Source organism: Tachypleus tridentatus, chromosome 3 (assembly GCF_004210375.1).
Source record: "Tachypleus tridentatus isolate NWPU-2018 chromosome 3, ASM421037v1, whole genome shotgun sequence".
NCBI classification, from domain to species: domain Eukaryota; kingdom Metazoa; phylum Arthropoda; class Merostomata; order Xiphosura; family Limulidae; genus Tachypleus; species Tachypleus tridentatus.
Window position 1 is genome coordinate 16,705,665 of NC_134827.1, and position 15,872 is coordinate 16,721,536.

At 31.8% G+C, this 15,872-nt stretch overlaps 1 protein-coding gene across 1 annotated transcript; it reads right to left on the bottom strand.

Moving 5' to 3' along the window:
* Positions 1-1,013: 1,013 nt before the first annotated feature.
* LOC143247919 (uncharacterized) lies at positions 1,014-10,957 on the bottom strand. Its single transcript, XM_076496468.1, has 4 exons — positions 10,096-10,957; positions 9,275-9,904; positions 6,827-9,189; positions 1,014-3,037 (listed from the first exon to the last, which is right to left on the bottom strand). Exons 1-3 carry the CDS (start codon positions 10,955-10,957, stop codon positions 6,863-6,865), a joined length of 3,819 nt encoding a protein of 1,272 aa, XP_076352583.1. The 3' UTR covers positions 1,014-3,037; positions 6,827-6,862.
* Positions 10,958-15,872: the final 4,915 nt, after the last annotated feature.

Below are 15,872 nucleotides of genomic sequence, written 5' to 3' on the forward strand. Positions count from 1 at the left end.
AGTTTAATCTAGGAGGTGGAAGAACCAAGACAGACCAATGGGCATCATGTTGTCTCAGAGTATTATGATGTTTTCTAAACTTTTGTTTACAAATTCAACGTTTCATTGAGTTCCGAGATATCTGTTAACAAGTACAAACACATGGATGAATAATTCAAACTTTTGGAAAAAAAGGTTTTATAAAGTTGTTCTGTTGCTAACAAGTGCATGAAAAGGAATGGCTATCTTTTGAAGGTGAGTTGAATATTCACAGCACCAACATTGCTCAAAATGGTTTTTATCTTTTAAAAGAGTTTTTAGAAAGAGCATATCTTTGGACCAAATATTAGTCTTTGTGTAGTTAGATAAGACCAAATTGGTTGAAGTACTACAACTTCATACTTTGTCAAATTCTGAAATGTTCTACAATTACACACACATAAATACACAGACATACACACAGTATATATATAATTATACATTTTTCATTTAGTCCAATTAGCTACTTTGAGAGCTTTTCAACATATGTTTTGAACTATTTTGTATTTAATGTGAGAAAATATTGTACATAAACATAAACTTTTAACAAATTAATCTTAATCAAGGCTTATTAGGCTGGTTAGGATATGACAGACATAGTAGTGTTTAACAGTTACATGATGGAAGCTTATAATGATATTTAAATACAAACCAGGGTTTATTATCCAAATGAAAAAGGAACTGTATTGTCAGTTTGGCACATTCATTAATAACAATTTGTTAGCTTACTCGTTTACCAACCAGATATTTTACAATGGCATTTAACCAGATGTACTTTTTTTTTTTCTTTATAAACAGAAACAGTTGCAGGTTTTGACTGACCTATATAAAATTAAACTCTATTAGTAACACACAGATATGTATGTACACAGTTTTTATTTGTGTATATTGCATACAACATTCAATTACGACTGTTTTAATTTACTATATGAAGTTATTAATTCATGCCTGAAAGTAAGTGTGGTAATATCCAAACAAGTATTCTAGACCCATACATTTTAGTTTCTTTAATAAAAAGAAACTTAACATACATTTTCTTTCCTCTTGTACAGATTATTTACATGTAACATCAATATTATGTTTTACATGTTATATAAATACAAGTATTGTATATTTTTTAAGCTGCAATACATTACCTTACTAAACTTACGTATTATACTTTCAAAATGTATCAATATGCAAACTGGAGTGCTTTAAATAAAACTGGAAATTCATTTCTTATAATTATATATCAGACTTTTTACTTTACCAATTGAAGTAAAACAAATTGATTTAGATAATGGACTCTTATCACCATGAATTGAAACAATTTCATATAACAAATGTATTCTAAAAATTATACTTTCTGAATGAAAACACCTAAAGTACACAAAATGTAAATAGAAGTATGTTTTCTACATTTCAGTTTAATGCATTTTTTCTTACACCTAGGCCATTGTCAACATCCTTGAAAGTTTTAAAACATACAGTAGAAAGTACCTTTTGTGAATTTACAGTATCTTTAATTTTAAGTGAAGTGATATAGAAATGCCATTAAAAACATTGTACTGCAGAAATTTTGTAGTGAGATATGTGGAAATTTCACATATTCTAGCTGGAGGAAAACCAGCTCTTATATAATACTACATCTGGTAGATTATAATTTAATCTGTGTTATTTCTGCAAAACATCAAATTAATCCAGCTCTCATGATACCAACGTGACACCATACAAACAATAAAACCCGTAACTACTATTTTTTGTTTCTATTGTGGGGTTAAGATGGATAAATTTGAAGTTTGAAATTCTACTAATGTAAATCCCAGAATATAGTGACTCAGTTATTAAAATTTGATTATATAAATATAGCAAATGCTTTATGCAAATCAACAGTAAATTATATGAGCATACACTTGTTTTCTAATTAATGCCAGCATTTTCTTACTTTCACCTCTTTTATGGAGCAATATGCAATAACTAGTTAACTTAATGGAAGCTATATGAATCAAGTATTATGATGCAAACCTATAAACAGTTTTATGATTTACTTAATTAGAAAGATCACTCAATTTACCACAACTCTTTTGCAAAATACTTTTTCTCCAACATGTGCAAAAATGAGCAATTTAAAAAAAAAAATTAAGTGTTCATGTCCAAATAATTTATCTTTTACCATCATATAATTAAAATGCTATCAAAAACCAAACCAATCTAGAAATGTACAATATCAGTAAATACTTTAGTTTCTTTTTTTGGATGGGAACAAGAGCAAATTTGGAGACTGGAATCTATGTCCCCTTCTCTGATTATAGATCTGTTAATGAACTAAACAAATACGAATATGAATGGCATGTGATGCCTCAGTTACCTAGGTACATGTACAAAATTATACAGGGTGTTCGGAAAGTCACTGTGCACTTATACATTTATTAACAGACAAAACTGCACAGTGACTTTCCAAACACACTGTACAAGTATGTTTAAAAATAAGAAACAATTAGGTAGTATTATAATGAGAATTCTGAACACAAAATCCAATGACAAGTACCATTATTCCATATACCACCCTATGCATTACACGTTGCATTAAAATGATTCTGTTGTCTTTTGTTCATTAACACCAAGTGAAGAATGTTAAAAAAAATGTTTTTAAGCCTATTTCTTTGGTCTATATAACTATTACTCAAGTGAACACCAGTAAACCTTGCAAAAATAAATCTTTTTTTGGGAGATCTAAAAAATCATTACACCATACCTGTCCTTTAAAATCCCTTCAACAGAGTACAATACCTAATAGTGACAAAACAAATATCAACGACAATTATAAATTCTGTAGTATTGTATCATTACATAATCCCATGTCATTATGTATGTTAATAAGTTTAACATTCCTTAACTGGAAAGTCTTTCCATATACAATACAAAATGTTTTAAAGAAAAACTGGGGATCCAGTCAACACAGACACTCCTGCCAAAGTTTCCTATCACCTATTTCTGTGACTATGCTCCTTCAGCCTTAGCTTCTTAGTATTTGGTTGTTCTGAAAAATCAGGAACAATAAATATTAACTACATGCAGTCAAAATGCATCACCTTATTCCACAAAGAAAATGTCAGATTTATCTTCCTAGAAAAGGAAACCTAATTAAACACTTTCTATCCTGACTTCTGTGAAGTTGTATGTTATGCACAATATTCACTGTGAGGTACTGATATTCTTAAGAGATTAGTACCAAATCTAAACTGCAAATAATAATGAAATTAAGAGAAGATCTGGATTTCTTTAAAAATTTATTGATAAATGCATTACTTATATTAACTCATACTATGGTACAGAAAAAAGTCAAATAAATGCATTTTGCAAAACCAAAAGACAAATTATATAAAGTCTCACTGGGAACATTAAAAAAAAAAAACCCACTGAAGAGAACTTTCGTGAATAGTAAATTCTTAGAAACATTGAGTTTAAGGTCCAATAATACATGTATGTTTCTTCTAAATCTGATTCTGCATTACTTTCCAACTAAGAAATTCATTTGATTAAAGATTGTTAAATATACAGTATTGCCTCATTATATTGCTACAGATTATAACATTTGCTTGGGTATAATGTTGTGGTGTTTTGGCTCCTGAAACATTTGCTAAGCTCATTGTGACATGGCTTCAGAAGCTAAAGTCATTAGACTCTGTGACAAAACAAATAAAATAGAACAGAAAATCTCAAGTGTAAAACCCAGACATGTAAATATCAAGTTCAGGTGTGAAGTTGATATTGGAATTTGGGGATTATGGTACAAAAGGAATTTGAAAATGTGAGTCAATTGTTGAAATATCCAGTGTGAACATAGCTACTTTTCTACCCTCTTCCATTCATGGTAGCTTAAAAAAAACAAAAAACTATTGATTCTCGTGAGACCCAGCATGGGTTCCAACTATACGATCATAAATGACATCATTAAAGAAAAAATGGTTTAGCTTTGCACAGAAGGCAAAAAGTTTCAAAAAGTGTTCACAGATGAAACCAAAATACTGATCAGTGTCAGAAGGAAATAGAGATGTCATGTTGTTAATTGCAGAAGGTAAAGAATAGCACTAAGCATACTAAAGTATCAGACTTTTTAAGTAAATAAGCAAACGTGAATGTGTTTTGTTTCTGAAATATTGGAAAATATGTATTCATACTTTACCTTATATTACTGTATCTTATTTTATCTATGTTCTTTTTATATCTATTTCCCTATATAAATAAACAGTTATTTTATATAACTGATTGCTTCAGTAGCCTGTTCAATCTATACTTGTTCAGCATGAATACCATTTTGACTAGAAGGTTATAATATTCCCCCACCTATATTACTCTCGGGTACGTTTCCCAATAGTAGCATTATTATGAGGCAGTACTGTTTTTACAAACTCATGAACTGTTACATCACCAAAACATTTAAATTAAGTAAAGAGAGGCAATTTCAAAAATCTCTGAAAGTATGAATATCTGTATGAACTGGGAAACAAGACAACCCATCTTAAATGTTCAGTTATATATTGTAATAGCAATTTAACAAATTAAACTATGAAAGTACAGTAAAGTTTTGAAGTTGGTATATTATCATGAATGCAGTTTTATAAAAGAAGTGTGGATGAATTACTATGAAGGTATCTTTTCTAAAGCAATATCTGAATGGCAGTAAAAATGAATTACCATGACTCAATATTTTCAGAACTTTTATCTACAAGTATCAATAATATGCACAATTAAATGCATCATTTCATAATAAAAATTGAGTAAACAATGTTGTAGAAGTTAGGTTTTCTAGAAATACAGATATATACAATTGGTCTGTTTTAAAACATTTTTTAATTTAGGATAAAACACATTAATATTTAGAAATTTGCAATAGGAACTAATACAAAACATAGGATTTGACTAGTAAAATTTTTGGAAAGAAAGTAGGACAGAAAACAAGTTTAACAATAAATACTTTCATCAGTGCAAGCATATGTTTCTGAATGAAAAACAACAAATATAAAACAAAACTGCGTGAATACATAAACCATACATTCACACAACCTTTTAAAAGATAGAGTTAAACAGTAAAAGCGTGTACATAAAAGACAAATAAAATATGTATAACCTATAAAATGGGAAGGGCAAATGTACCTTATTATAAGAGGTGTGTTATATGACATGCATATCTTAGTACATCTATAAGACTTGTGTCTGTTTCAAAAATTCAGAGAACACATCACAAACTTATTACATTTCCATAAATTATGATCATTAAAGATATACACACACACAATATTGATCATACATTACATAGTTGTAGTATGTTCTAACTTTTGATTACTTAATCCATAGCAATTAGTTTATTTGCAAAAACAATTTACACTCATGGACACTTTTCAGTGACTGTTTGCAGAAAATTACTATGTAATTGTCTAAATTCAATGACACAAATATCCTTTAATCCAGGCAAGTTGACCAAAAACCTTTACTCAGGCCTAAGGGATTTTTTTAGTGAAATGAATGCATTTAAAATAAGATAAAAAAAGGATGCCAAAATGTTGCCTGCACTGACAAAACAATCCACATATGCACCTTGAGCACTTTAGTGAAAGTACAAAAAGTTGTAATAATTTGTTGACAAAATGTCAAACCTATTGTACATGTACAAACATACAGCTCAAAGACAACTGATCCTCATTCTTTCCTAAACATTTACTTGCAACAAACCAAATGTTTCATATGAATAAGATGACTTACATTATTAATGTTAAAATACAACAACCAGATAAACAGTAATAACAAAGAACAGATACTGTCTTTGAAGGATATGAAATACATTAGAATGCTAATAAAACATTGTTTTTGATATTATGAAATGACATCTTCCAAAAATTCCAAATTATGATGTTACTAATGGGTTCCAAAAGACAATTTTTTTCAAACCAAGAAATGCTTGCAATTTACTCAATATTTAAAAGTTCATGATGCATTCACTTCTTGAAGTCAGTTTTACAAAAGTATTACAGTTAACATTTTTCTTTGAATTGGCAAAATTGCTGAAATTGGCTTTAAAATTTTGGATTTCTTTCATTTTTTCCTTAATATCAATTGGAGTTAATATTAACACACAACAATTTTTTTTCAAACCAAGAAATGCTTGCAATTTACTCAATATTTAAAAGTTCATGATGCACTCACTTCTTGAAGTCAGTTTTACAAAAGTATTACAGTTAACATTTTTCTTTGAATTGGCAAAATTGCTGAAATTGGCTTTAAAATTTTGGATTTCTTTCATTTTTTCCTTAATATCAATTGGAGTTAATATTAACACACAACAAGGTCATAAATAAAATCCACTGAGTGACTAATACTGTAAATGCTTGAGACACCATACTAAAGTACATTTGATTCTTTGATAGATTGTTTAGGCAGAGTATTCATGATGAAACTTTGTAGAATGGACAGCAACTGCCTGTTGTGAAGACACAAGTGTAGAGTGCAATATTTTGAAAGTCTTCTGCCTTTCAAAATGTCACACTCTACACTTGTGTCTCCACAACAGGCAGTTGTGATCCATTCTACAAAGTTTCATACATTTGATTCATTCTGTTTAAATCAATGGTGGTTAAAAGGTAAAATATTCCCATGATGCATGCTATCTTGTGATTCAAATAGCAAATTTTACTAATGTTTACAAAAATACAACTGAAGCTTGTGTATGAACATATGAAAGTAACTATTGTTTTCAGGTCTAAATATCATATGAAACTACTTTTTATGAGATGAAATACACATTTTATAAAAAGGGTTCCAAAATACTCACATATTTATAGGGTATACATCTTGAAATTACATCATGTTATGCAGAAACATCAACTGCAGGTGTAATTGGCTCCTTGGATTTCTTGAACAGGTTTACGCTTAGCCTGTACAGTTCTTTATCCACACACTGTTGTCGTGAAGATGAGACAGAGGGAATATCAGCCATCTTGGTTGTAAATCTGCATAAAAGCCGCCTAATCTGAAGATCCCTTCTTGCACAAAGAGCTCTTCTGTATGGCCCAACATCATGGACAACAGTTTCTCGTTCATGTTTTCTTTGGGCAGCAAGTACATGAAATGAAGCAACTGGAGCCTCCAAACTAAACAGTTTTTTTTTGCAGGTTGAGTGATTTTCTTCTGCTACCTCATCTTGCAGTTGTTTTTCACAAAAGCCAATTATTCGCTTGGTCAACTCAACACCAGCAAATGCTTCTGAAAATCCAATTCTTGAAAGAACATGAGCAACAGTGAACCTTTTTCGAGCCGAACCAGGAATAAATTCCAGTTTAGGGCGTTGCTCATTCATGAGGCTTGACCAGTCAACATCAAGAGCATTAACAATTCCTCCAATATGTTCTTTGTCTTTAGCCTCTTCATCTTCAGGTTCTTCTATAAGAGCTTCTAACTCATCATCACTTATTGGGTCATAATCCACACTATCTGTAACAACCATTTCTTCTGGAAAACCTCTTTCTTCTTCACTTTCACTTGTTCTGACTTTATCTACAGTTTCATAGTCTCCCAGATCACGACAAGGCTGGTCTCTACTATTGTTATATTCATCCATATCTAAAGGACTTCTGTCACCAATCAATCTCCCCTCCCTTGAATTTGAGTCTAAAGTGTCAACCAGTTCATGATGGTCTAATCCTTTTTCACCTTCTTTACTTGTCCAGCTGTCAAGAACTTCTGTTTCTCTCTCTTGATTATCTTCTCTTAATTTCCATTCTGGTGATCTAGATTTTTCATTAGTAGGAGGAGAGTCATTCCTTGTTAAGAGTTGGTCATCCTCATCATCACTCCAGTCACTAAATTCTTCAACAACAGGAAGTGTTTCAGGCACCTTAGGAGAATTACATGTATTATTATGGCTAAAAGAAGTCTCTTTAGATACATCTTTATTAGAAATAGAGTTAACTGATTCAGGAGTGACAATTTTTGGACTTCTATTTGGACTAGGTGAAGACACAGTTTGCATTTTTGATGTTTCTTGTTTTTTTGTATCTTCTGGTTCAACTTTTATTTCTATATTTTGAGAAGGTAAAGGAGATGCACAGGATTTAACTAGAGATTTTCCTTTGTCAACTTCTAATGTTTTATCACTTCTTTCCCTGCTTCTTTTTTGTTCTTCTCTTTTCTTTTCAGATTTCTGATCACGTCGATTATCTCGACCTCTACTACTATAACAACTTCCCCGATCCCAGCTACCGTGACTAGCAGGAGAGCTATCGCGATGTTTTCTACCTGGTGATCTAGGTAGTTTTGTTTCTCTTGAAGGAGGCCTCTTTTCAACATTTACAAGAGGGTCATCTCTTACACTCAATACTGTTGGGAAATCAGGAGTAACTGGTCTTTTCTCTCGTCTTTGATGATACACCCTCTCCTCTCTTCTTTTACCACCAACTTTTCGTTCTGGCAAAGGTTCATATAAATCTCTAGGCATCCGTGGTTGCCAATTATTCCTTTCTCTTCCATCTGGATAGAAAGGTTCCCTACCAAAATTAGGTTCCATGAATAGATCATGTTCATGTCTCAAGTCTGGAGGAAATAACTGTTCTTGACGAAGATCATGACCACCATGCCGTTGGTTGGTCGAGAATCTTCTGTAATCTTCCTCAAAAATGTGTGAATCAAAATCATTTATTAATCTATGTTGAGGATTGGGGGAGTTTCCTTTTGAATGAAAATCAAGCCTTGGTGAAAAGCCCTTAGCTTTGTCCAAGTTATCTCTACCTTTTATTCGATTAGTTTCTTTATATCTTTGTCTATTCTCATTGTTTCTATCATTCCAGTTCTCTCTCCTATCATTTCCTATTTGCTGAAGAGACATTTCACTTTGAAAGCCTCTATAACTAGCTACAAATCCATGTCTTGAATTCCTTTCTTCTCTATATTTGGATTCAATTTCAAAATCTCTATCTTTTATATCTCTCTCTTCTTTTAACCTAGAATTTCTTCCTCCACCTTCACTTTTTGGTAAAATATGCTCTCTTCGATCAAACTCTTCTTTTCTTCTACTTTCAGAACCTTCTCTTTTTAGTCCTAATTCAGGTATTTCTTCATATCCTCTGATTTCTGGTGGAAGCTCTCTTCTATTTCTTGAAATACCCAAGTCATGTTTTCGCCTATCCTTTGACTGTCTATCTTGTGGAGGGGGAAGTCAGTCTGTATCTATTGTCAATCTCTTCTAAGTTTCTTTCTTCCCGATGACTTCCCTTTCTTTTACTACTTGCTTCTCTTCCTTTCTCCTTCTGAGAAGTATCTTTTAAATGAGAAGGTTCATTTCTCGGTGACATCTTTCTTGCTCTTTTTGAAATGTGTTCATTTTCTTCTTCAGGTGATCTTGGTCGTTTAGAAGTTTCTTCTGAGTGATACGACCTTTTTCGTTCAGACTCAACTTGTTCTTGATGGTACTTGTTCTTTCTATCCTTATTCAAAGTTGCCTCCACAGGAGAGGATAGTTTTCGCTTATCTCCACGTTCTTGTTTTCCTTTCACAGGGGATGACTTACGTTGACGATCCTCAGGATGAGAAAGTGGAGAATGATGTCCATGACCTCGATCTCGAGAAATATAAGCATCATCTCTTTGTTGATTTTCTTTTTCATGATGGCTTTTAAATTTTTTTTCATGCAAGGTATTTGCATTAGTTGGGACATCTTGTCTTCTTTCAGTCTGCTGATCACGTTTCCTTTTACGCTTGTTTCTTTTTAGTCTCTCTCTGGAACTACTTAATGCATTTCGATCATCATGCTGCTTACTTGTATTTTTCCTTCCCTGAGATGGGCTTGGAGTCCGAGGGCCTTTCACCTGTTTTCCTTCGGACGGTTTTCGAAATTTGGATTCTTCCTTTTTGTTTGCTGTTTGACAGAAGGAACTTCTTCATGTCTTTTTTTGGCCCTGGATTCAGAAGAATGTGAAAATGAAGAAAACTGCTTTGCAAGACCATTTTTATGAGAGCTATTATTTTCCCGGCCTTTAGGTCTTTCTTTTGAGACTTGGCGCTTAGGTACACTCTGCTTTGTTTTTTCTTTGATTTGCTTTTTTCTACCTCTTGTTGGAGGTTCTGAATGACTTGATGATGATGATGAGGAAGATGATGAGCTATTGTCCTCACCATCACTGTCATCACTACTGCTGCTACTACTTGTACTACTAGAGCTACTTGAGCTACTGGATCCACTGTCACTGTCACTACTACTTCCACTACTTCCATTGAAAGCTACAGTCTTGGTAATAGTCACATTCTCATTCATCATCCGTTCTTTCTGGAGTTCTAATTCCAGCTCTCGTTGCAACTGCTGACGTTTCATCTCTAAAGTCAACTCTTCTTTGTAGTCCAGTTGGGATGCATCAAGAGGCCAATCATCAGAATCATCTTCCCAAGTTCCTGTTCTTCCTTTATCTTTTTCTCTTTCTTCCCCATCACTTGCTGAGGACCTTGGCCGAGTTACTACAACTGTAGACTTTATCTTATTCTCTTGCTCAACTTTTCTATTACGACTTATGTTCTGTGGTATACTTTTTGGTTTCGGGGAATTAGAGCCACCTCCACCACCACTGCCGCCTACAGATTCTTTATCTTCGCGTTTGCTTTTTACCTTGTGACGAAGATCTTTTTCAGCAATATCTTTTTTTTCAGACTTTCCACGGGTACCACTACTGTAAGGTCCATGTTGGTAACGGCACGTTTCACCATACGAGCAGTTCCCTGTTCTCAGCCAATTATGACACTTTTCTAGTGCATCAGCCTTAGAATGCCTGTCTTGAGAAGGTAAACCTAAACTTAATGATACAGTTCCTAAACGTTCAAATACACTTGGTCTTCTAGGAACTTCCTCAGACTCTTGGCTTTTATTTTTGCTGCTTTTACTATTCTCTACTGTGACCTTTCTCTTCACTTTACTAGACATAATGGTATTTATAAGTACCAGTCAATATTCTTCTCTGTTTGATAAAACATGCAGTCCTAAACAGGTGAGAGAGAAAACATAAATATAACACTTAGAACGAAAGAGTCTTTTACTTTATTTCAAAAAATCAAAAAGAATATGATGAATATTCTTTCAATAACATTTATCTCTATCTTTTCAACTTATTTTTGCAAACACAAATGTAAAATTATGCTCAGGCATTACAACAGACAACATGGGTTATGTCACAAACTTGCGTACATATACCTGTTTAATCTTAAGTATTATTAATCCAAGTGGAAATTCCATACTCAAGGAGAATAATTATATTATGTGTGTGTGTGTGTGTGTGTGTGTGTGTGTATATATATATATATATATACACATATGTATATCTAATCAATCAAGTATATATAATTTAATCAAATAACTGTTTAAGTGGATTATTTTCCCCATTATATAGTTAGATATTAAGAAAATTAGTATATAAAAACACATAAATCATACTCATAGGTTTAGGTCAACATACTGCAGTTAAACACATATGATCTTGCCCTCTTTAATTCTAAAAATTAAATAAAATATTGATAATTAGTGCAACTAGTTTGAAACAAAAACAATATTGAAGAACTGTAAAAAACCCATAAATATGATTTGACTATTAATGTAAAAAACAGGTATTTATTAAAGTTGGTACAAAACTGATAGGATTAATATAAGAATGCAGATGTGCAAATATACAACTTAGCCACATCATGACTTGTTTTTTGAGTGACTCACTACTCCACCTACTATTAGGTTAACAATAAAACAGTGGTTTATACGATATAACTGACAGACAATGAGGGTCATTTGGTCCCTAAGTCTGTTTTTGCACATCTACTCCCAGAAAGTGTGGAAATTTTGACACAACCTTTACCTTTCATTAACTCCACTAAAATGCCTATAAACTGCTTGCCTCCATGGCTACACATAGCAACTTGTTCCATAATTTAATCACCCTGTTAGAAAATAAACTTATTGTATTAGCACTGTTTATTTTTTGGTTAGTTCTAAATTATCTGGTTAAAATAATTCAAAGTCCAGTCCACATAAACAATTTAGTCTACTTCTTATTTTAACATTTCTACAAGCTTGAACACTTCTATATTGTCATGAATTACTGTAGGCCTACTATGTTTAAAACCTTTCTAGCAAATATGGATTATTGTAAAATCACATCCACTTACTTGTACAAAGTAAAAATGACAGTTAACACAAGAATTTACTCTTACCATATTGAAAGAACTGTATAGTCTCAACTATCTTGTGTATATATATTATCCTGGTAACCATCCAGTATTCCAACAGCCCAACAGACACAGATTCTTGATTTTCTCAATATAAGTTAAAATTGAATGAATAAGCAAATTTGTAGGTCCATGATATGTGAATGTAATTTCAAATGAAAAGTTTAAAGGGCACATCTTGGCAGGTGTTTGCATGAATAGTCACCTCTGACAGGTTGCTTTCATTTTAAATATAAACAATAGAAGTATTTTAATTGACAATGTAGTATACAGCTCATTGAACTGCCTCTGTATCTAGCAAATATAAAGACTGTAAGGTTTCAACATGTGTAACAAGTCTGGATATAACATTCATTGTCAAAACACTAAAGAATAGGAATAATGAATGTCTATTTTCTTAGCAAGGTTAGATTCCCAAATCTATTCTTGATGCATAAACATGTTGCCTCTGCAGTTAACACTACACGTGCATACAAGTAAATAAAATCTGAGAAATGATAATAAACTGGGGTGTTTTTGTCATAAAATGTTACAAATTTAATCAAACAAAAACTTTAATATTTTAACTGTTAGAAAACAACAATTTACATCTCCATTAATCCTAGTGACCCAAATGTCATCAAGACACATAGCTCTCTCTTGCTAATACTTAACTAGCAAAATCTTTACCTTAACTGAAAAATAGCCTGCATATTCCAAATCTTCATCTTGTTCCGTAACAATATAACACAAAGAAATCCATAGATTTAATCATATCAAACCCCTAAACAAAATTATAAACTTCCATTTCCAGAATCATCTTTGTAGTACCTTTCCAGTAAGTCAATATCCTTTCTTAGATAAGACCAAAACATACACAGTATTTATGGTCTACACCCCCTGTAACTAGAGCTTTGTACTGGGGGACCATCAGTGTTCCCTCTAAGTTGCAGATGCACAACAAGCAATAAAGTGTCACGCATACCCTCAGTAATGGCAAGGAGTGTCGGCATGTTGATGGCCTAAATGGCCGTGGAAGTCAATAGGCCTAAGATCAAAACAACTAACTAGTAGCATTGCAAATCAGCCTAATTATCCAATAGCATCAATAGTCTAAGGATACTTCTCCCTAAACAAAACTGGTAGTGCACACCTACACACTGCCTTGATACTGACACACACACAAAAAATTCATTCTGTGCATGAACTGGAAAAATTAAAGGAAACATTAAAGACAACTATTTCATAATTAATATGTCCATCAAAATACCCTAAAATGGTATTACCATTACAACTAGAATAGATAATTGTTTCGATTTTACTTCTAACAGAGCTAAGTTGGAGTGTTTTAACCACTTTAACAATATCCTTTTCTTCAGTCACTAATAAGTTGATTCCAATTTATATTGGATGTTTCAATCAATAACTCAATTTCATTATTTTGCACTTACCATACCTAAAAAGTTCTCAAATATTTGTCCAACATATCACTTCATCAGTCATACTGTAATACTTTGAAATCCTTATCTACTACAGCTGGAAAGATAATAATTAAATTTCACCAGGAAACTCTATTGAATATTCCTCTACATAAATATCATTAATGTAAATAAAATATAACAAATGACCAAGCACTGGTTTTTGAGACACACTGCTAGTAGTAGAAACAACTATCTAGTTTAACTGGAATCCATTAAATAACAAACTAACTTATGTATCCCCATCCCCGACGGATATGATTTTCTTTGATCACCTTACATAGAAGCCTATGTAACATATTACTTGGATCTATCATCACAAAAACACAGTAACAAACATTAAAATACAAATTAAGTTGAAAAAATACAATATGCACAGTTAATAAATGCTAATATTTTATGCTTTCTTACATGCAAGTTCTTATATCATAAGGTCAAATATTTGGTTAACAAAATTGTACTACTGATTAATATTTTTTATCCAATTTTGCACCTTATCAAACTCATATGATTTGCAGCATTTGTCAGTTTAATTTTATTTAAAGGTGATTATATTTCAATATTCTGGTTCCTCGTTAGTTCTCAAGTAGTCTTTCTTAAATCAAAATTTACTCATTAAAATAAAACATATTATTCTTATGGTTGATATAAGTTTGTATATATAAAGAAGTATATAGGTCTTCCTAGTTCTGGAGAGATTTACAAGCTATGGGAACCTTAGTGCACTGGAAAGATGAATTTTTATTGTCATACTCCCAAGCCACTTCTTTCCATGTGTCACAATATTATATGAATTAATGACAACATTAACAACCAAGAGAATAGTATAAACGTTCAAAAAAATGTAAACATTCTCATAATTTTAATGAGCACTTTGGTATTAAACTTAAAGAATCATCTCCTTTAAAGTTATACTTTCTTTATGGCATCAGATAACTTTCATATAATATCCTGAGAGATCTTACTGTAGTTCACAAGATTATTAGTGTTACTTATCTAGATCGACATGTTTAAAGTTTATGATTTCTTTATGACATATTCTGAAGACCCCATAATGAAAGAACACAAGCTTGTGATTTGGTAAAACACAACCTATGCTCCAGTTATGATGGGTTTATTTTTTCTAACAAGGTGACTTAATTAGTTTAACACGCTTGCAAGTTGCAATCGATAATAGATGAGGTAAACAATTTATAACCACACAGTAGCACCATAGTACAGGGGTTTCAGGGGCATTCCACAATTTCTTGAATTATAAAGGATGTTTTAATTTTTACTTTTCTCATGAGTGGGTGTGTAAAAAGCCTTGAATAGTTATTTGTTGCCTGAATGTTATTTTTAAAACGACATTACTTTTAATACTCTAAAAATAACAATTGATCACAGAGTAAGCTAGAACTTAACAGACCTGATACTAGAATATGATTATTGGTGCTCACTCAGACAAATATCTTTTAAACTAAACTAAGTTTGTAAAAAAATGTACAAGTTAAAACTTAAAATTTAGGTTTATAAATATCCTTTAAAACTTACATTCGTCGTTTGTTTTATCGTTTAAAATTTCTAGTAAACTACCTGAGTTATAACTTTTACTTTACAATAAGTCTAAGCCTAATATTCTACTTCTAGTCAACGTTTAACGTTACATCTAAAACAGCGTATACAATTTGCGACGCTATGAAGTGCTAAAAAATTATATAAATATAAGTTTAAAACATAAAAGGTCAAATATTACATAATATGTATATTGAGTAAAAACATATAAATTATTTGTACAATAGGTAGAACAAAGAGCTAAACAGAACACAGTTAGACCATGAATAAAGAAATGAAATTGAGTTAAAGAACAAAAAATATATAATTTAATTAAGGTTGCAGTAGCAATTTTTAAACTGATTGCTTTCAAGTTTTCTGTATGACTTAAAAATACCAAAAGTACTAAATTCGACAATAATAGCCATCAGCATTTTACATAATTTATTTGGACATTTTCCACATATCTTCTCATCTTAAAGTTTTATTCCAGATTTTGTTGGTCAGTAACAGTTCAAGAGATGCAGTGGAAGCTGCTGGCCGTTGTTTTACCTGTGGTCTGCAGTTCAAAATTAGGGACAGAAACAGATATCTTTATAATCTTTATCGCAAAATAAACCTTTTTTGTAAGAATTT

Coding starts and splice junctions, on each gene's coding strand:
- LOC143247919 (XM_076496468.1), bottom strand. CDS start 10,957: ATGTCTAGTAAAGTGAAGAGAAAGGTCACAGTAGAGAATAGTAAAAGC. Junction 9,905..10,095: donor TTCAGAACCTCCAACAAGAG/GTAGAAAAAAGC, acceptor TCTGTCAAACAG/CAAACAAAAAGGAAGAATCC. Junction 9,190..9,274: donor GGAGAAAGGAAGAGAAGCAA/GTAGTAAAAGAA, acceptor CCCCTCCACAAG/ATAGACAGTCAAAGGATAGG.